The 21,982-nt window shown below is 32.9% G+C and overlaps 2 protein-coding genes across 4 annotated transcripts; one reads left to right on the top strand and one right to left on the bottom strand.

Annotated features, from left to right (window-relative positions):
* The first annotated feature begins 791 nt into the window (after positions 1 to 791).
* On the top strand, positions 792 to 6,765 carry Vha16 (vacuolar H+ ATP synthase 16 kDa proteolipid subunit). The gene is made up of 3 exons (XM_072006958.1): positions 792 to 1,102; positions 3,186 to 3,375; positions 3,913 to 6,765. Exons 1-3 carry the CDS (start codon positions 1,018 to 1,020, stop codon positions 4,115 to 4,117), a joined length of 480 nt encoding a protein of 159 aa, XP_071863059.1. The 5' UTR covers positions 792 to 1,017; the 3' UTR covers positions 4,118 to 6,765.
* Positions 6,766 to 11,230: 4,465 nt separating this feature from the next.
* Positions 11,231 to 21,961, bottom strand: Nat1 (N-acetyltransferase 1). 3 transcript variants are annotated; one of them, XM_072006805.1, is made up of 8 exons: positions 21,835 to 21,961; positions 15,872 to 15,983; positions 15,526 to 15,742; positions 14,507 to 15,443; positions 14,289 to 14,426; positions 13,145 to 14,034; positions 12,637 to 12,939; positions 11,231 to 12,324 (listed from the first exon to the last, which is right to left on the bottom strand). In XM_072006805.1, exons 4-8 carry the CDS (start codon positions 15,402 to 15,404, stop codon positions 12,217 to 12,219), a joined length of 2,337 nt encoding a protein of 778 aa, XP_071862906.1. In that variant the 5' UTR covers positions 15,405 to 15,443; positions 15,526 to 15,742; positions 15,872 to 15,983; positions 21,835 to 21,961; the 3' UTR covers positions 11,231 to 12,216. The 3 variants fall into 3 exon arrangements, with proteins under 3 accessions (XP_071862906.1, XP_071862913.1, XP_071862896.1); XM_072006812.1 differs by lacking the exon at positions 21,835 to 21,961 and adding an exon at positions 16,046 to 16,114; XM_072006795.1 differs by lacking the exons at positions 15,872 to 15,983; positions 21,835 to 21,961 and having other exon boundaries at positions 15,526 to 15,864.
* Positions 21,962 to 21,982: the final 21 nt, after the last annotated feature.

Genomic DNA, 21,982 nt, shown 5'->3' with positions numbered 1-21,982 from the left:
TTAAAATTAAGGTGTTGGCTCAACATTTCAGAAATTTTCTATTAAATTTTATAACTAATTATAAATGTAATGATAAAAGCGTTCAATTATTTTTTTTTTTATGTATTTCACGATCCAACGCATGCATATCCAGAAGGATGCTGCAAAATACATCATAAGAACTTCTTACAATTCATATGAATTTTACACGAACCGATTTCACGCCTATAATACAAATTTAAACTGAAAATTTCATTTAGAAAATCAAACATGTATTTTCATGAAACGAATGAAACGAAAATAAGCGGCTACGAGAGCAAAATGCGTGCATCAAATTGCACGTGTAATATAAATCTTGCATCAAAGCTTTAACTATTTCATCGATACATTAATCAAAAGAATATTTAAATTTTATACTATAACTACCTAACTTAAAAAATCATTGTAACTTTAACTAACATTTCCAAAATGAAATTACAAGTGATACATCTTTGTTTAAACGTAGTCACGTGTCTGCGTACATTTTAGTAAAATAACCTCAAAATGCATGATAAATGTTGTAAGGGTAAGTCGGAAGGATAAATGAGATTTCGAAAGCAATATTCATTGTATCTCTAGATGAAGGTATATTATAGAAATTAGCATAAGAGATAAATAAGTAAAGGAAACGTATGTCACGCGGTCCGAAAAGCAAAAGCTTGCGCAGTGGAGGTGCACAGTGGTTCTGTACAGAGCGTATAGCATGGCTGACGTCAGATATAAAAGATGAAAGGCGCGACTGGATTCGCTTGGAACGGTGTAGTCCGCAGTCGCGAACCAATAGGAAGGGAATAGACATTACCGAGTTTCGGCAGGCTCTTCTTCTCTCACTCGTCACTCGTCACATGACCCGCACTCCTGTACGGTAGGCCATATTTGACAGTGGCACTAGTTTAGCGAAGTGAGTGCGTGAAGATCGCTCTTCATCCCACGTTCGCGTTTTCGACAACCTGTAAATACTCGTGATCGATTTGACCTACGAGTCCTAAACGCATCAAAATGAGCAGTGAATATTCTGAAGGATCTCCTGTTTATGCTCCCTTTTTCGGAGTAATGGGTGCCGCCTCAGCCATTATATTTTCTGGTGAGTTTCAGTTGTTTGAAATTGCTCTAGAGACACTTGATTTGAAGAGAGCGCGAACTTAATAATTTATGTTCTATATGACAAAGTATATGACACAATTATAGACGAGAGAGTAGCTCAATAAATGTACTCTTAACATTGGCAGTTCTTACCGTACGCACGCCATTTTCTTTGTTACAAACTGCATAAAGTATGGAAAAACAGAATATATCATGATGGATTAACAAATTTTTATTATATAGTTGTAACAACCCTCTAGGGAATATCTAATTTCGTTTATCGTTCACGATATGACTCATCTTATTCTTCGGTCATTACCAATAAAAAACTAGATTCGTAGAACAATCAATGAGGATGAATGCGTATTTCCACTATCTCGTGAATATATTTTGATACCGTGTCAAATCTGTCACCCGGTAATATATAATATTAGTCTGCGATACAGGTGCGTTCTAATCTGAATTACACGCCGAACATGTCAAGGATAGAGATTCAATTTTGAAGCGCCATTTTTCTAGGCACGTAGATCTAGGATTTCGTAATGTTCCGTAAATGCAGTCCAACGAGCTTAATTTTACATTACGAGAGAAACATTCGTGCGCCGCGTTTGGACGACCGGGAGATATTGGCTGTGTTATTTCGTAATGGTGACCTCGTTGGATACTTTTTGAATAAAAGCCTGTATGAATTGAGTTGACGGGTACGGAAAGCAACTAATACAGAGGATTTACGGAGATCGATGGAAGATTTCACCAGATGCAACTATCGATATCATTATCTATCGATTTAGGTTTTAAATTTGGATAAAACGATTTTTCGATAATCTCTTATAACGAAGAAAGGAGAGAGGAAGGCAAAACATGTTCAAGCGCGCAAACTTAAACTTTGAAGCGTCGTCGGTGGGTCCCTATCAAGGAAATCAATACGAATCCCTTTTACCGTGTGCGCCAGTCTTGAATGGACGGCAACATATGAGAAAAACTTGACCTACGAATCAGAACCACGAGGAGCTTCGAATGTATGAAAAATCCTGATTTTCGTTCAAATAGAATTATCCCACTTGTCCAGAATACTCTAACGTCTCTATGTTTTCATTCTTCTTTTATTGTATCTATATACGAGCCACTCATAGAAGCTAAACTGATCAACTTTATCGAAGTTAATTTTTTGGTTTTAAGCAAGTTAAACGACAATCATTTATGTCATCATAATAATTAATTATACTAAAGTTAAGAAATTTTCAAAGACTGAAGTTGATCGGTTTGATTTGTCAACGACTTATATAGTTGCATATGTGTGCGTATGTGTAATAAATTTTCTGTGGACGTTGCTCTCTTTTATCGCTGAAATCAAAAATTGTTTTTGCTAATCGAATCATAAAAATTGAAAGGAAGGAAAGAGATTTTCTGGTTGTGCCACGCCCCCTATTCACGAGATGGGACTTACATGATTATCATGTGACTGCCAACGTGAGAATCATGTGACGATTTCCAGTCATAGCGGAATAATTTGATGACTATTACCTGAGATTTCTCTCTTTCTTATTTTCTTTTTACCAATGTACAACCCCAAAATTTTGAGAGACATGTCGACAAAAATAGCTACGGTATCGAATAATGTCATAGAAATGGGTCCGTGACCTTCTCGTTAGAGATTAATATTAAACGAGATCGATAATTCTCGATGGCTAGGAAATATCATCGACACATCACAGAGATCTGTCAAAGTTTCTATTATGTATTTTGTTACACGATTATTAAAAGAAAGATGTTATAATGTTATAATATTAATTCCAATCATTTTATATTCATTCGTTGTTTTCCGATAATTCTTATCTCATACCGCATTCAATACATAGATATGTATAAATATCTATCAAAGTATAAAATGCTTCACTTATACTATAGATAAAACCTTCTATACTATGTCTGAGTAACCATGCTTTACTATTTTATTAAATATTATATTGAAACGTATGTATTGTATAATCATAGAATCTTGTATTTAAATGTAATATAAATCTTTAATTGATAAATGCAATTAAAAGTTACTTATTTTTATATGATACCTATTTTACTTCCAGCTCTAGGAGCAGCATATGGCACAGCAAAGTCAGGTACAGGAATTGCAGCCATGTCTGTTATGAGGCCAGAACTTATCATGAAATCTATCATTCCTGTTGTTATGGCTGGTATCATTGCCATTTATGGCCTTGTAGTAGCTGTTCTCATTGCTGGTGGTCTAGATGAACCTAGTAAATACAGTCTGTACAAGTATGTTATACAAGTTACTTAATTATTTAAACTTCCTATAAAATAGTTTAGGTCAATAGTAATGTAACAATTCTATATAATAGGAAACAGATTTATATTTATTCTTTATGTATTTTAGTACTGTAAGTATTATATTTAAAGCATAGATTCATATTATATTGAGGTTTAATTTGATATTTTAGTTCTTTTATATATTTCATAGAAGGTATTGTAGTTATCTAAATATTGTGTTGTAGCTATTAAAAGAAATAATTTTTGAACAAAATTAAATACAATTTGATTATGTTATAAGCAGTATTCTAGTTTATTTGCTATGTATTAAGAAATATCTAGGTAGATTGTTACAAACCATAATCTACATGAATTAATTGCTCTAGAAGTCTTAGCAATGCTTCTTTATACATATTCTTACTTAATCAGTTTGGGGCTTACCTAGTTTTAATTCTTTTTGCTTTACTAGATGTTAGTAGTTTCATTTGTAATCAACTACTTTTCTCTTCCATAGTTAACAAGAGATTTTTTTGGTCTTTTTACTAGGGGTTTTGTTCATCTGGGTGCTGGCTTAGCCGTAGGTTTTTCTGGTCTAGCTGCTGGATTTGCCATTGGTATTGTTGGTGATGCAGGTGTAAGAGGTACCGCACAACAACCTCGCCTGTTTGTTGGTATGATCTTGATTCTAATCTTCGCAGAAGTATTGGGTCTCTACGGTCTCATCGTTGCCATCTACTTGTACGCCAAGTAAAATGATTTTAGTAGCAGGAATGCAAGACTCGTCGCCTGCAACCAACAGCGCTCCCCGACTATTAAAATATTACTTGTTTCGACATTTTACTTAAACACATTTTTTCCATACATACTCACATCGACTCATCTAAGCATCCTTCTGTAATACTGTATTCAAGTTGATATATTAGAGTCCAAGCATTTAATAAGTACATATTCATTATATAAATAACATAATTGTTGAAAAATGCTGCAAGCAAGTAACAAGAGTGCTGAAAATCTAATTAATTGATTAAATATTTTGACTTGAAAAAACAAATAATTCAGTCTTGCAGGAAGAGGATGTATGTACAGAAGATATGAAAAGCAACAGGCGACAGGGAGTTACACTGAAGAAAGACCCCAAATATCCCATGTCGAACATTTCTCTTTCACTGTATAGTAATCATTTGTAGTGTAGTTTGACATTGAATTATCAATTAAGATAATCGGCTCTACTGAGTGTATAAAGGAAAAAACTGTTAATGATAAAAGAATATTTAGCACAATTACATATATTAAACGCGATTGAAGTGGCAGTATACAGATTGCAGATGAACGTCTTTTACGACAAACGTTTACATAAAATTATAATATTTAAATCAGAAAGTGGGAAGAAAAATGCAAGATTGCATGTAAGAAACAGCATAATATGCAATGGTTGTACAAACTATATCTTGAACAAAAAAAAAGGAAAGAACATAGATATTGTACAATCGAAATTACAAGACATAAAGTATAGTATGTGGGATGAAATTTTAGAGAGGAAAATGAAATGAATGTGAGTAGAAAATGGACAGATACATGATAGTATTAAGTCAATTCAGAGACTGCTGGACGTATTAGGAATTTGCACTTATTATGGTTTTGAATAATTCTGGGTAACTGCAAAGGCCAGCGGTAATTCCCCTCTTTTAGCTGTAAACATACTTATTTCACTTTTCATTAGAAATATATATACATATATATATATGTTAATGAAGTGAAAGGTATGTTAAGGCACCACAAAAAAAAAAAAAAGATTCCATACGTCCCAGCAGATGTATGACTACCTAAGAAAGGGGTACGAGATAATAATGATGAAAAAAATCATTTGTACATTCCATACTAAGTTCGTTTTGTGCAGGCGAGCGGGCGCTTGTAATGGCGCGACAAATGTAGGTTTTTTGGGAAAGAAAACAAGGACAAATTATGCGTTCGATACTTTACATTTTCTTTCGTGACAATGTTTTTAAATAAATATAATTATGGGGTTGAAAAACGATGCAAACGAAACTTTTTTCGGAGTTTCATTGTTATGGGAGCTGACGGTGAACTCTGATATATGTGTTATGGCCTTTTAATCGGCCACCATCTCTCCCCGTAATAAATATATCGTGTCACGGTCGAGGACAAGAATTCTTTGCGCCCGCTTGCCAAATTTTATTGACTGCGCAGTATTTTCTATCTAAAAAACAACAAAGCTCAACATGTAGGCGCATTTCCGGGAGAGAAATAAACATATAAAACACTAAACGTTTTAAAACCATTTCAGTTTACGATAATAGCACATGAAACCAAAAAGATGCGAATCCCATTTCTTCGAATTCATCTGATCGGAAAAAGAAGAAAAAAAGAAACAAAATGCACGAGTAATAGGAGAAAAAATTTTCAGCTTTGAGATATCCTTTTATTATTGATTGATCCTCGCTTGAAAATATACCTATGTTAAATTGCATTGCTAAAAACAATTTTTTGAACAAATAGGCATTAGAAATTCTATTGCTTTCTTTTTTTTCAAATTCTTAACAACGATGATAGAAAGAAACGGAATAAAAACGGCGTAAAGGAAATGGAAGAAAAATTGAACATTTCTTGTGAATAATTCGTAACTAGCAGTATAACACAAGCGAAACGCAAATGCGAGCCGGGGAGCGGTGGTGGTGGCTTTCTGCAACGAGATAGAATGAAGGAAAGATAGTGACAGAGAGCGCAAGAGCGATCTTCACTTTAAACAAAACACAACTTTATATTCGAACAAAATGCAAAAAAGCACACGAATATATTACGCCAATTACCTCTGTTCCCCCTTCTTCCTGCCATCCTAAATATGTTTCCTATCTATCTAATAATGATAATTAAAAGAAAAAGAAAGAAACATCTGCTATCTGATCATAAATTGTTCCCGTGCAATGTATATATCACCCGCCATGCTTTACACAATACGATTAAAAAGAGTTTTTTAGGCTAGATTAGGTTGGGTATTAATTGTATACCAAAAAATCTTGTGTAGTTGAGAGCGAAAGTAAAAATCGATGTGCAAATAGGCGTGTATGTGTACGTTGTGTGTGCGTGGTAAAGAAAGGAAGTTTGGTGAATGCTAGTGTGTATGAGGAAGAGTGAATGAAAAAGTCCAAAAGATTAAGAAAGGGAAATAAATGAGAAAAGAGCACTGGCAGATGGAGGAAAGACACCGCTGTCACCGCCGCCGCCGCCCCTCATGTACTATCTTCCAGTGTTATATTAAAAATAGACTCATTGTTGAGCGCAAAAAAGTGATACTGATCAATAATAATTATTTATGTTATAATTCGTCCTCGATGTTACAGAAAAGAAAACCGTGTTTAATAAAAATTTAATTTGGACAAATAGTATCAGTACTCACTTGTGTATCATCGAAAATTTACCTAGCTGTATACATACACTATATTACTAGCGATAAGAGTAATTAAACGCATGATGACGATCCATTTTTTATCACTGCCATTCAATTTAAAGAACCATGCTTTCTATATTACATCACTGGTACCTAAATCGCGTCTCACTGCAACATTGTTCGATGTTTTACGTGTTCGAAGAAAAAGAAACAAAATATAGAGAATGAGATGAAGAGAAATTTGTGTAAAAAAGTAGCTGGAAAAAAGAAAGAAAAGTCAATACGATACATAAGAAAGAAGAGTTTTATTGATTTGTCAAAACGTTTTTGTTTTAACCTTTTTTAACGATCAAACGATATTTCATCGGATACTCAATCTTAACATACTTATTTCTCGCTTGTGAATATAAATGATTGTTTACATAATGTATTCAGTAAACGTTGAAAATTGAATTAACATTGGACGAAAATTACTGTTAAAACTGCATGTGAAGGGAAATGCAAATTTGTTACGTAATCGAACTTGTTCCACAGATAGGAAATTTTATCTATGCGTTCACACACATATATATTCACATATCCCTAAAAACATGTACACATAACCATACATGCATACCATACATACGTGCGCATATATGTGTGTATGTATATATATATATATATATACACATGTAGTGCATAGCCGAAGTAAAATCAGGTCGTACTCTAAAATAAATCGATACCCGTCTTACTTTCATTTAAAATGGTACAACTATCATTGTTAAGCAGTTTATCAGATAATATAATATAATTTGTTTGAGAAACGTTAGTTGACTTGTATCGAAAGTAAATATAAAGTAGCAAGTATTGCTTTAATGATCGATTCTTGCTAATGTAAATACCTTAAAAATATATATATATCAAGATAGAGTCTGTGATTAGTTTATTTTATATTATATTTATATTTCTCCGCGACGATTGTTCAGTTTTATTAAAATCGTTAAAGTTTGATCATAGGTGAGAGAGACCGCTCGTACGCTCGCAACAACAACAAAAATAAAAAAACAAATCATTATCGCACGCGTCATTTTTAAAACATATCCTATATATGCATTGTGTTTCATTTGACAAAGTGTTTTGCATCGTGCCGTAGAACGCATACACATAATCTGGAAACGCTGGCACGCCAATTAGACTATGTATACATACATGACACACATACTTGCCGTATAACGTTTAGCGACAAGTTATGTTCTTTTACAAAATGTAAACTGGATTATCGAATGTCCTCGACACGATAACGGGATTCGCGTAAGAAGTAACATCTAGAAACGATACCTTTTTAGATAACATTGAAATCCGTTTTTGTTTCATCGATTTCGCGGCGAAAGTCTGTTGTAAAGGGATCAGTAAAAAATAAAGAATGAACAAAATTTGTTAAAGGTAAGATTGTAAAGTAACGTTGTACGAATGTACTCGAGATAACTTTTTACAATATGATAAAAGCATTATATTTCGTTTATATATACTATATACTAATGGCAGTTGATAATATATTACATCAGTTTAATGTAAATGTTATTAGCAATATAAATTTAAAAAATTGAAACGCTCGTAGAGAAAGAAAGAAAATTGCTGAAATACCGTCGCGTATTTAGAATTATAGTTAACTATAATTTGTTTATATGTATGCAGAGTTGTGTTTTCAAAAAAGGCTCTACACGTATACCAAATAAACACTGTTTATTAGAGCCAAACACGTGTAATGCTATATTGCATGCAGTAATAATATACACCGAACGCACTTTCTCTTTTATAATATCAAGTTTTTGTTATAGTTATTTATTTCAGTCGAAGTTTATCTATCATTTTTTGTCGATAAATCTCAAAATCCCAGAAAATCATCACGTATCTCCATATATTTGTATTATTTGTTTTCATTATAGAATATATATATGTATATATACCTCTAAATGTGCAGTATATAAATAGGAATATTGGTACGAGAAATGTTCCTTTTGAATCATTTTTGAGCGATTTTGCTTTACAAGTCCAACAATGCTATTTTGTATATTAAAATGTTGACAATTCGACGTTCAAAACTTTAATTTTGTTTACCCTTCTCGCCGTAAATATGTGACGAAAGGAAAGGAGGTAAGTAATAATGGAGGTAAAAACAGAGATCTTGATTCTTCCGTTGATTAATATTAAACGATCCATTATCGATACGCCTTCTTATGAGTTACGTATGTCATATAAGTTATGGACAAGTATGCGTATAAAAATCGAGTTTAGTCATGTATTTGGTCAATTAAAATTTTTCCCTGTACGATTATTGTTTCCACGCGAAATATACATAAAAAGACATCAGGTGACTCATATTCATGAAACATTATAAGTGCTGCGAAAGAGATATCGTCGAAATATTGGTAGCTCATCGTTCCTTCATCATGTTCTTTGACAAATTTCAACGTTCCCGTGTATAGTGTGAATTATATCGCGTTTACAATTAAAGAATTTTTTTTTATTATGTCCATTGTCGATGGGACATTCACTAAGTTGTAAATCGTTGGTTGATAAACTCGATTAGATGATGCTTCCTATCTACTACTTATATCGTTTCAATAACATGATACTTTTTTTCAAATGTATTACTCGAATTACATATATTCAGTTGTCAACACGAAATTTAACATAGTATCGCTATTACATATATATATATATATAAATAGTTTTGAAGAACAAAATATACAGAAAAAATCGGTATGTCAATTTTGAATTGATCTTCGAATATACATATTGTTCGCTTTTATATTATATAATATGCAATAGAGATAGAATATTCACGACGTCTCGGAAGTCCATGAGATGATGAAGATGAACGTGATTTATACAAAAGTAGCTTGTAAAGCAATACACGTCATTGTAAATAGAGATTCTTATGCTAGTAAGAGGATGTATGTATGTATATACATATACACACTGTACGCATTTATTAAAATTATCACGTGAGTATAACAATGGTAATCGAGAGAACTAAATAATGAGAAAAGGGCATGAGGTACCATTTTGATATTTTTATAAGATTATTTAGATAATAATTTAAAAGTACGACAAAACAATGTCATATACTGTGATAATGAAGTTAATGCAAGATGAGGAAAAAAGTTTTTTTGAAAATATGAAAAGCGGTTCTTTTCATGAAAAATTTTAATACTTCCGTGAATTTTTTATTAATTGTGAAAATGAACAGTGAATGGTGAGAGAGAACGACAGACACAAAGTCGTAAAGATGATAATCCTAGGAACAAATTTTATTGATAAAGATAAAAGAGATTTCTTATCAGTTTAATGTCTATGATCAATTAAAAACGATTATAATGTAGTCCATTATGTGAGAAATAATACTGACGATATTATACATGATTCGTATGTTGCATTATTTGCTTTTTTTGTTCATTTTCAATTAATTTATAATTAATATACGTGGAGAAAAATAAATTAATAAAGTTGAAGTACAATATCGCATGTTACATAGCAGCTGAAAAATTGAATAGTACTTATTGATATTAATCATTTACTAATTATTTATGTAGATAATTATTTTTTCTTATTTTTCATGTTCATAATAAGAAGGCAACAAACAAAACACATAATTATACCACAAATATTCATTAAAATATTACACTAATGTCACTATTAAATATATTCCACGTACAAAGAATATTTTCAAATTAGCACTAATTCATCGCAGCGAGGATTAAGTCATTATCTTTGAGAATTAAATAAAACAATGAATACACATCTGATACACACGATTTGAATTAAACGTATCGAGAATAATGAATTTATTTTTCTAGAGCAAGTTTTAAATTAATTTGTGAATAATGCGTACCTACGATAAATGTGTATTCAAAAAAGAAATAAATTTAACAATGATCGATTCAACATAAGTATTTGGACTGACGACACTCTGGGTGCGAACTACCTACTACATGGTGGGAAAAAGATGCAGTTTAATTCAAATTCTTCATTATGGCAGCAAGAATTAGGGGGCGACGTAGCAAGTAACAATTTTTTTTAATACGTACATTGTCCTGGAATATTATCGATAAATAATTAAAAAAGGAAAAAAGTATCCAAATTCTTATGTTTAATTAATCGGTGTATAATAATAATTACGTACAAGGAGGCTTAACAAAATTAATTCGATTCGAATGTACTATTGGGAAAGCGAAAGTCAATGGATTAATTTCTAAATTAATAATATCTGCTTTCTTCTTTCACCGATCATGAGAAGCTGCGATATTGCACTAACTTTCTTTTAGGCGAACTTATGGCATCGTGTCTGAAAGTTACGCACTAATTAAAAAAAAATATCATATGTCGATGCGTAGAATTCTAATTAGGAGAGACTATAGGCAGGAAAAGAAGGTAAGGTGGCTGTTGGTTCATCGACAGAACAACCAGGGGGCCATCTGTAATAAATTACACCAAGGTATGTTTATTTTTAAATACGATTTAGTCGTGTCACTAAATTCTTTTTATGTTATGTTACGTTAAAGTGAATTGTGATGTTGGCTGCTGGTTGCTTTGATTAGTATTTTAGAGTAGAATTAATGGAGCAGCAAATATAGGTACATGGGCAAAAATGGTGTTTGGTTGATTGGTGTGTGTATAAGTTTGACTCAGTGTTTTCCCGTTTTTTCAAGATCTACAAATTCAATTCAATTTTTTTTCTTTTTTTTTTTTTTTTGTTTTACCTTTTAAAGAGAATTAATTAGTCGCACTTTATATATTATACTACTGAGTCAGTCCTCTGTTTCTGATGGATATCTTTTTCTGTTTCTTTAGGAAAAGTAGATGTATTTCGACTGTTGTGATGAATTATATAATAGTAATAATAATATAATAGTTAATAATAGATAATAATTCCTCATAATAAATGTAAAAGCTGGTACACAGAGATAACAAGCGACTCGCTGGTGACGCGGACAAAAAGACTTACAAAAACGTGACACATGCACAATACTAGACAAAAACTTTGACAACACAAATCACCAGACTAATTTTTTTCTTGTTTCTTTCTGCACCGATGTTCATACAGCGGCGAATGTTGATACATCTGCTGGCCCAATATGATAACAAATCATATCAATATTCAATTATCTAAAACATTCTAAAACTTTTTCCTTAGAAAGTCTGCTGCAAACCACTCGATGGGTTGCAAACTGTATGTTTTCCGTATTGTTTTTTTTACTTTTTTTTTTTGTGGACATGATTGTAAAGTCCTTTTCTTCTTTGTCTTCTTCATCTTCTTTGAACGAGGGCTTGACACAGACTAACAAGATGTTTGTGGCAATAGATGGAGACAACTCAATTAGTAAACTGAAACCGCCTGGTCCAGTAATATAGATAGCAAAACCCTATTCCAAATTATAGGTAACCGGAAGAACGTATTGTTCTCACAGTTTTTGCATTCTGTAGTTTTTATTGTTGTCTTCATCGTCGTTATGATCATCACTTTCTTCTTCCGTGGATGCATTATCTAACCATGTTAACCAACTGTTGACCTACACCATTTAAACATTATTAATTAATACAAGTTTTTTTAAGTTTAGTTTGTTATCATGATATAAATTACTAATCACATGTCAAATAGAATAATTATAGTTATGAAGACAAAAAGTGTATTGGTATTAAGAAGATTGGGCAAGAGTTTCATAGAAATTGTTATGCAATTAAGTGTGCTTTTTATAGCACAGGAGCATTTCACTAATGAAGAATACTGATCATATTGTACTGTATAGTACTGTGCTAATTTGTAGACATACATAAAATTTGAAACATTAATGTAATATTATGAAATTTTAAGTCCTATTTACCTCAAATAATGCTTTACCCTTGCCCGGATAAGCATCAGTAACACATTCTTTCCATTTGAAATAGGCATCTTCTTCAATCACCTCTAATCGGTAAAGTCCATCAAACCATCGCAATAGCATCCCTTTTGGAAAATTGTGCGAGAACCAAAATGCTTGAAGTGCATGGAGAGCTGTTACTTGAGACTCTATATCGACGAAGAGTAAACGCATCAAACGTGCATATTTTTCCAGTAATGCTTTTTCCTTATCTATTACTGATTTTCCTACACTAGAAGGATCAACCCCAGGTGCCAGTATTGTTTCCTAATACAAACATGAAAAATAGAAATAATTATAAAAATATCAAAATCATGTATGGAAAAGAGAACATGAGATTTTTAACTATTTACAATACCAACAAAATGATTATAATAATGATATAATATTAATAAAGATATAAAAAGAAATTATACGTAGTTAATAAATATAGTAACATAAAGTAACGATTTTAATTAATTTTTATACTAACCTGCGTAATGTATTTCAGAAGAACATTCATCAAAGCGTTAATAAACTCTGAATCAGAATGATGCGAAGGTTCTAGCTTTTCTTTGATCCATTTGTAAAGAGTATTAGGATTTGGGTCATATTCTAATTGACGCCATATATCTCCCTGGATCTTAAGAAGCGGATAAAGGAAAGTCAATTCTCTGTCCTCCAAGATCTCCGCAAGTCTCTCTTTTGTCTTGTCTGCTTCAGGTAGCTGGCTAATAAGATTCACCTTGCTCTCATTAAAGATCTGTGTGAGTCTTGCTTTGCCTTGGCTTTTATGTAACTGCTGAAGTGTAAGTAAAAACAACGGATGATGCTGACCGTTTTCTGTCACAGCAACCAGATCGGTTAATTGAATTAAATTATCCACAATAGCCTTGGATGTTAAGAAGGCAACGTGAGAAGCTACACAAGGCACAGTACTCTCTTTTTCTGGAATATTGGACACTAGTTCTTTCCATCCCTCATGTATCTGCTGTACGGTAATCATGTCTGCTTTCTCCAATTCAACTACAAGTTTAGCTGCAAGTTCACGCTCAGAATCTCCACGGTCTAATGTATTAGAATATAACGTATAAACTGCATGACGTAAAAATCGTTCAGGTATTTTAAGATCTTGAAAAGCTGTTATTGCGTCCTGCATATTCGTATGAGAAGCAAGATCGTCCATCAAGGAATTTACTTTTTTCAGTATCTCTTCTCTAGAGGTTCCTTTGTCCTTTCTATCACGAGCTTTTTCTCGTTTATCTACAGGACCTTGTTTTATTACGATTGCTGGTGACAATTCCTTGTGCAATAATGGCGAGCTGGGTTTCAATGTGCTAGTACGTAGAAGAGGTAATTCCGATGCTCGTCCTGTGAACAGATCTATTAATTGAAATAATAATTAGAAATTGTCTGTGTGCGGCCATGCATATTAGCATTTATATGTTAAATTTAAACATCTAAATTAGATATGATTATTTAAGTAGAAGAATATAAATTTGGTTGAACCATATGTTAATGTTATTATCTTTTTCAACCAAATTATGTGTATACATTATTTGTAACAGTTACTGCTAAGCATTTGAAAAATTAATATTTGCAAAACTAAATAATATTTTACTAACTAAAATACATACCACTGTTGAGAGGTAGGTTGGGATTGATGTTGGTTTGTTTAAACATCATAGAATTAGCTGATGGTCTTAGTGATACTTCTTCTGGATGTCCAATCAACATCTTATTTTTATTGAAGCGTAATTGTTCTTTATTGCTATCTGCAATTCAATGAAAGAGGTTCATTAGCAAGATGTACGTGTTTTAATAATAAATTACCATTTAATAAAGTAATACGTACTGTTATTGAAGTTTTGTGGTGAATTATGTTGCTGTTGATTGTGTTTTCCTTGATAGTTGTTTTGGTTACGATTCTGATAGTAACCCGGCTGGTTACGTTGATTGTGACGGCCATAAGTAACCCCGGAAGATCCAGAGAATCCATTAGGGCTGAATGGGGATGGCATGCCGAACGATGGAGAAGTCAATGGTATACTTCCCATCATATCCATGTCTAATCCGCTACGTCCCATTTTTCTTAAAAATTCAGCTCCGAGGCGATCCTCACGTCTATGGAAGCCATTTCCCCTCGAAGACTCTTCATTATCACTGCGAATTTGATTAATTGGCATTGGACCTTCAGTGCTGGTAGCCTTACGCGGTACCCAGCCATCACGGCGTAGCTCAATGACATCACGCAGCATAAACTTGATGCGTAGAGGAAGATCTCTGCTCTCAGCTAAGGAGTTCATACGATTGAAATATTGATCCATAAGTCCGCGGCCTTTATCCGAGTCAAGGATACGGCCGCAGGTACGCATGATTTGACAAAGGCATTCGATATCCTCGGCAGTATCCCCCCTGGATCTCCTTCGCCTTTTCTTCTCCAATAATTGCTGGATGCAACGATGTAAAATCGTTTCCGATACGATTCCCAATTTTCCCAGTTCTCCGATGAATTTAATGTTACCAAGCATTTTGCGCTTAGCCACCTGTCGGCGTTCCTCTTCCTCTGGGCCAAGTTCATCCTGATTTTCGAATGCCTCGCTTGCCTTTGAACGATTTTCAAATTCGTCTTTGCACTTGTTAAGAAGGAGAACTGTGAATGTACTTTGGCCTTTTTGACTTTCAATGAGTGCTTTTCGTGGTTCAAAGTTTGCAGCTTCGTCAGACAGCCGTTTGCACAGCTGTGCGTACATAGAACTGTACTTGGGTTCATCAAGTGCTTTTTCGAAGATCTAGAAGTGTAATGGTAATAAATATTAAATTATACAGACTTTGATTTTATTTTACATACTATAGCACTTATGACCTACTTACCAAAAAAATGACACCTCTGAGAATCACATCAGAATTAAGCTCAACGTTGAGCAGGTCGCTGCTCAGCTTTGCGAACTTTTCCGGCGTAAGCTTATTAAGAATACCCCGCACCTTTCTAAAGATGAGATCATTTCTGCTTTCTGGGGTGAGTGCATCGCGTCTAACAGTTGAAGGAGGGATCCAGCGTTGCTCAGCGGATAGGGAGCGAATATCGTCCCTGGAAGGCATCGAATTTTTTTAATTTCAGTGTGTTACAAATAACAGTGAACACAGAAGATTGATTGGATGTAAAAAGAAGCAGCTCGTGTATGACTGTTACAGTCAAGGTAACTTTCTAGACCCTGACCTTCCTCCCGAGACACGAGAAGCACCCCCCGGTCCTGTGGGGTTGTCCGTTGTTGCGCGTGTTTCGGCCCCCTGAGTGATAAATCACAGCACACAGATCTTCCTTTAGGAAGCTGAAACAAAAAGAAGATTACAATAAGAATACCTGTCATTTCATCAATAATTTATTGCTTACACGCATGCTACTCCATCCATGTTTGACTATTAATATCGCAGCCTTTTGTACCTAATGATGCAAAAATATGATGTATTAACAAACATGCAATTGGGATGCTTAGAGTACAAGTTATCGTGTGCAGTCTGAAGAAGTATATTATAATTTTATCTCTTTGCATAAAATGCATTCCTATTATTTCTCCATTAAATCTAATCAATCTTTGAACTATGTGTACTATAATATATTTAATGAATTCTATACTATTGTCATCAAATTATTATGTGATAATTATATCATTATGTAATATCTTATAAATTAAATGTTTCTATGAAAGACTTCTTAAACTGAGGGATAAATTTATGAAAAGAACAATTGAAAAGTATTTTCCAAATAAAGAATACCCTACTTTTTAAAGAATTTACTAATATCAATATATTAAATGCATAATACTCATGTAAACTGTACAATACAAATTTATTTCCAGAAAATAAATTAAATTTTCAAACACATACAATTTTTGTAAAGAAAAAGGAACATAAATTTTTTCTTCTTTACATTTCAACATTGTAGTACTAAGTATAATTATGCAAAATGGGTGAGAAACATTCACTCTTGTCCAACAATTAATAAACCATAAAAACATAACACAAACATCTATTTATTTCTCTTCTGATAATAAACATCATTTTGGAATCAAGTAAATAGAAACCGAACATAATATAACATGTAAAATACAAAATCACAACAAAACAAATTTAAAAAAGAATAAAATTAAATTTCTTTTCTTCCATCTATTGTATATAATAACAAAATACCAATTGCTTTATAAGTAGGCTGCTAGATGTTTATGTAAATTCCTATTTTTTGGAATGCAATTAAAGAAATAGAATCTAAAGCAAAAATTTATTTCATTTATTAAATATTACAGCAAATATTATTATACTTTGAATAAACTATAGTTTTGCATACTATATGGATTTCTGGAACTTTAAGGTTCCTATAGATGCATAAACATCCGCAGTCTACTTGTAAGAATGAGACTTCTAACGGCAGGAAGCACGGATTAACAGTGTGCAGCCTTATTGCGCTCACAAGTGAAGGTCTTCAACGGGCAGGACGAGGACCTTCTCCAGGGAAACGGCTTTGATCTTGAGGTATCGGTTACGAACAAAACAACCAAAAGCTGTGGACGATAAACGTGGAGAGGATCGTATGTGGGGCGCGGCTCATGGTCAGACGGTCAATGAACCTTTCGTCGTCTCACCTCGACCGATCTCGGCTTCTATCGCCAGCATGATCGGGTGAGGTCGGACAACTTCGTCCTGACTTCGACTAAGGTCGCCTTTGACCGCCTCTACTAAGCGATCCATGTATTTAGGGTGCATGACTGGAAAACCTTCGGTCTGTTTTCAATTATATGCTACCGGATGGAGGAAAACAGAGAATAGCTTTATCTCGAGAACAGAAAAGATTCCAATATCAATTCTATGTACAGTTCTTTGTGCAATGTTCTTTTTCCTTGAATCACAGTATTATAGACTCTCTTTTTTTTACCATGACAGACATTTATCTCTGTATACGAGATGAAAAAGTAAGGTGGAATCTATAATGATTAGAAGTATGTGCAAAAATTGTCAGACAAATATACATGTATAAATTTGAGTTTTAATGTTTAATTATTGTATGCATTTATGGTAATTTATGCGATAAATGAAACTTGAGTATTCTGCGCAGTGTTTTGCTTATCTTTATAAATGTACTTCATGATGAAAAATAAATGTATTGAAATAACAAGCTTTTTTCCGATTATAATAATTCCAAGAGTAAATTGAAATTGTTAACAGCATAGTATAAATAGGAGATGTATACGATATTGCTGTAAATTATTTTTGATGATTTTTAGAAATGTAGAAAATTTGGATGAACAATGTAATTTTGGAATATCAATATACGGTTACAAAAATTCTCGCCCGGTAAAAGCAGAAACTAAATACCATTGAATATGTATGTACTTACACATACATATATTGTGACTTAAAAAGTATTGCTTTGGGTTGCACGACGAAGGTCGCTGTCTGCAACATGCTTCGACATTGAAAATTTCTTTGGTGCATTAAACCGGTATTTGGTTTCGTTTCCTTTTAAATTTATATTACTTTCGTTGTCAGACAATTACACGAAGGTTTAGGGAAGGCAATCACTTTGACTTGTTCGATTACCAAAATAACAATTGAAATTTCTTAGCAGTTCTAAATTTATCTTGTTTAAATTTAAATATACGCATTTAAATATTTACCGAACATTTCAATTTGGACATGACAAACGAAGTACTATATCCAAATAATTTTACAAATATGTAATTAAACTATAATCAAATACTTTTTGTAATTTTCTTCTTTTTTGTATAATAATTCAATAATAATTTTAAATATTGATAATTTCATTGTAAATTGTATACAAAACTTGTATAAAAATGTATCATAGAAATAATGCATTCTATGATTTAAATGTCTATGGAATTCTGGGACTATGACACGGGAAGTTCAAGATTGCAAAGAAACAGTTATACCAATTTTATAGTTTTTGAAGCTACAGCGCATGCCAAGTTGAATATGTCATAAGTATATCTACGAATGTTATTATCGTAAAACAAAGCAAAAAATAATCCAAAATTTTAAATGTTTTTAAATGTTTACCAAAATAGCTATTACCTTGTAATAATTTATACTGCGTATTTTTCCCTAAATAAAATTAAAATTACTGATGAAAATATAATTAAATAAACAAAAGTGAGGACAGTAACAGTTTTAACAATTTTGAACAGTGCATAGTGTAAAACGACGTTAAACGAGACCTTAAAAAATAATTATGTACAAGTGGAGCCACGTGCTAACAATAAACAAAGAGATAGCAACGAAATTTAGATCGAGCAGTTGCTATCCTTCTTTGAATACTTCAGACACTCCATTATTCTGTTTCCTCATGACACGTCATTGATGCGCCGTGACGGCTGCACTCCACGAGTTAGAACAAGGTTGCCAACTTTTGAAGGCCGATAACGCATAAGATCAGTGATTGTAGGAAAAAGAAAGTGAAGTATCTCTAATTCAAATGAAATTTTTCACTAAACACTTAAAGCAGTTTCTATAGAGAACATTTTCTCGTTAATAATATTCTAAAATGTTTCTAGAAAGAAAGAAATAGCATATCTATGATAACACTACCAACATTATAAACAATAATCGCTAGAGAAATAGCATTACACAAAGAAGAGACCAAAATTCCTTGCCTCTAAAATTTTTCACGTTTATCACGACAATGCACATTATCTAACATCTCATTATTTAATGAATTTCATGTAATTTAAAAATTTCTCGACATTCCAACTACAATCTAATTACCAGAGAGTTGTAATTTTGTTTTATACATTCACGATCATTTTTATGCTTCGCATAATTAGTACATGCACAGAAACACAGATGCCAAATTTACCAAAAATTTCTAGCAAGTGACATAGTTACGTGGCGAAGTGCAAATTAGCCGCACAAAGTGGACAGCTGAAAGAAAATCAGTACGTCTATTCATAGTACGATAAGCGTTTAAGTTTGGTGTAACAAAGAGGCCACATACGGTCGTCACACGTCCGACATAGGAACAGTCATATGGCCGAGCATTTAAAGGCGCACGGCAAACGCGCTCGCCACGGGTGCGCATGTTGTAACACGCTCTGCCCCAAGTATTAAATGTTTCGAGGTTGTAATCGTTAGAATTCTGGATCGTTAGTATAGCATTATAGAAACTGAGGTGGCAAGTTTTTCACATCGAAACGAAAATTGATTTTGAACGAATTACATATACTCTTATTTAAAATTGATTTCAACCGAATCATGCTTATAAATCTGTTAGAATTTTCGAATTTTATATCCCAATTTAGTTTTTGTTTTAACAAAAAAGATACTTTGAACATAGAAAAGATTCTAACTTAAATTTTCTAAAAAATTTTCTAAAGAAAGAAATCACATATAATAACAATATATTGATATATTTAAAAAAATCTTTAATGAGAAAAACAATGAACCAAAAATGAAATTGAAGATCACTTGCTCAAGTATTATGACAAAACGAAATAGATGAAAAATAGTTGCCAAAAATGCTTTTTTTTAAGTAAGCAGAAATTCAAAATTTATAAAAACGATTCTAAAAGTTGTTCTCTGTTAGAAAGATAACGCAATATATTATTAGTTCGGCATCATTTTGTAGTTTCTTTGTTCAACCATAGCATACAACAATGAACAGTAATGAATAGAAAGATAAATGAATTACAAATGTAAAATCTACCAAAGAAACGACATTATAATTTTAAATATATAAAATGGAGAACATGAAAAGTATCTATCTTAATCGAAAATTTGAGGCCATATATGTACAAAAATTCCAGCGAAACGTCAGAAACATGACAGTGTACGTCTGGTTGGTTCGTGTACGCCTATGCGTGTGCGTGCACATTGATCGATGAATACGTATGTGTGCTCCATGCATACATATGTTTACAAGAGTCCGTCTCCATATCCGTCACAAAACGAATGTATTAAAATGTATCGAACAGCAAAAATTTTGTCGAAATGAACACTTTTTTCTCAAACTTATTCTAGAATATATCACTAAAAAAATTCCTAAGTTTATTTGGCTAAAGGAAATTCTTAAGAGACGATTAACCCTGTTAATTTTTACATTCCAACTTTACTCTTTTTCAACGAGTAAAAAAGCTTTTAATGTTTTAATCCTTTTACAGGAATTATTACTTCCAATAAAATTTAAGAGCTACGTGAAAATATATTTTCGTTTTTGAAGTATGATAAAGATAAAATATGGTCAATATGGGCGTAAGAACCAGAGCACTACCCCCATTTATAAGGGGTGGTAGAATAGCAAAATAAAATTGAGTTCACTAAAATAAATTCTTGTATTTACACAAAATTATGCGTATCAAGAATGGCTTTTTTATAGTATAAGTGAAATTAAGAAATTCCTATAACAATAAAGAAACAGCCGATTGATCCGAAGATGAGCAAAAGAACAGGGCAGAGTTAAAGAAACCTTTGACGTAAGCAGTGTGCATAGGACTCTCTAAATAAACGAATCGATTTTGCAACTGAACAGAAAGTAACCAACAATCGAAGAAAGGAAGGTACTAATTTCAAAATTCATCTAAAAGGAAGCTAAGCAACAAAACGTAATGGTGGAAGGAGATTTATCATCAAACGTCGAAAATTTTGCTTTCACGTATAGCTTAAAAGAAAATATGCTTCTAATTAAAATGCGAGATGTGCATAGCTTGAAACGTGTATAAAACATGCTAGAAGATAAAGGAATGAATCTACACCAAAAGTCACACCGATTAAAATGTCAAAAGTGGGAGGGAGTTGCGTAGGTGCTTGCAAACAACACTCAATTACCACTCGTGCATTGTTTAATTTTGCTGTTATTTAAACGAGAACTAGTCGATCGAATGAAAAAATTGAAATTAGAACGAGATATAAAACTGCAAAATATGATAGGGAGTCGACGGAACGGAAGATGCGTTCGGGACCGACATGACGCACGACCTATGTACGAGCTGTATTGACTCGAAAGCAACCCTCGAGAAAATTCTATCAAATTTCCCAACTTTTAACCAGATTTTTTGTGAAGAAAATACACGCAACGTGGTAAACTAGTATTAAATTGGTTATAGTAGTAGGCAGACAAATGAAAATGTATGATTTTTGCGAGTAAAACGATGAGAAATCACAATAGCGTTTACTTACGGCCGACGGTTGTTGTTTCTGAAGGCTTTCGCAATCAGTCGGTCGTACTCGGGAACTTCCGTACCGTACGTCTTGTCAAGCCAATGTTCGCCATGCGACTAACATGTAGTCCCGCAGGAAAGTAGCTTATTAGTCGGTTTAACTGTTC

Source organism: Bombus fervidus, chromosome 1 (assembly GCF_041682495.2).
Source record: "Bombus fervidus isolate BK054 chromosome 1, iyBomFerv1, whole genome shotgun sequence".
Classification (NCBI taxonomy): domain Eukaryota; kingdom Metazoa; phylum Arthropoda; class Insecta; order Hymenoptera; family Apidae; genus Bombus; species Bombus fervidus.
This window is presented reverse-complemented; position numbering and strand designations above follow the sequence as displayed.

Coding starts and splice junctions, on each gene's coding strand:
- Vha16 (XM_072006958.1), top strand. CDS start 1,018: ATGAGCAGTGAATATTCTGAAGGATCTCCTGTTTATGCTCCCTTTTTC. Junction 1,103..3,185: donor CTCAGCCATTATATTTTCTG/GTGAGTTTCAGT, acceptor TTTTACTTCCAG/CTCTAGGAGCAGCATATGGC. Junction 3,376..3,912: donor AGTAAATACAGTCTGTACAA/GTATGTTATACA, acceptor TCTTTTTACTAG/GGGTTTTGTTCATCTGGGTG.
- Nat1 (XM_072006795.1), bottom strand. CDS start 15,753: ATGCCTTCCAGGGACGATATTCGCTCCCTATCCGCTGAGCAACGCTGG. Junction 15,444..15,525: donor TCAGAGGTGTCATTTTTTTG/GTAAGTAGGTCA, acceptor TTACACTTCTAG/ATCTTCGAAAAAGCACTTGA. Junction 14,427..14,506: donor ACCACAAAACTTCAATAACA/GTACGTATTACT, acceptor ATTGAATTGCAG/ATAGCAATAAAGAACAATTA.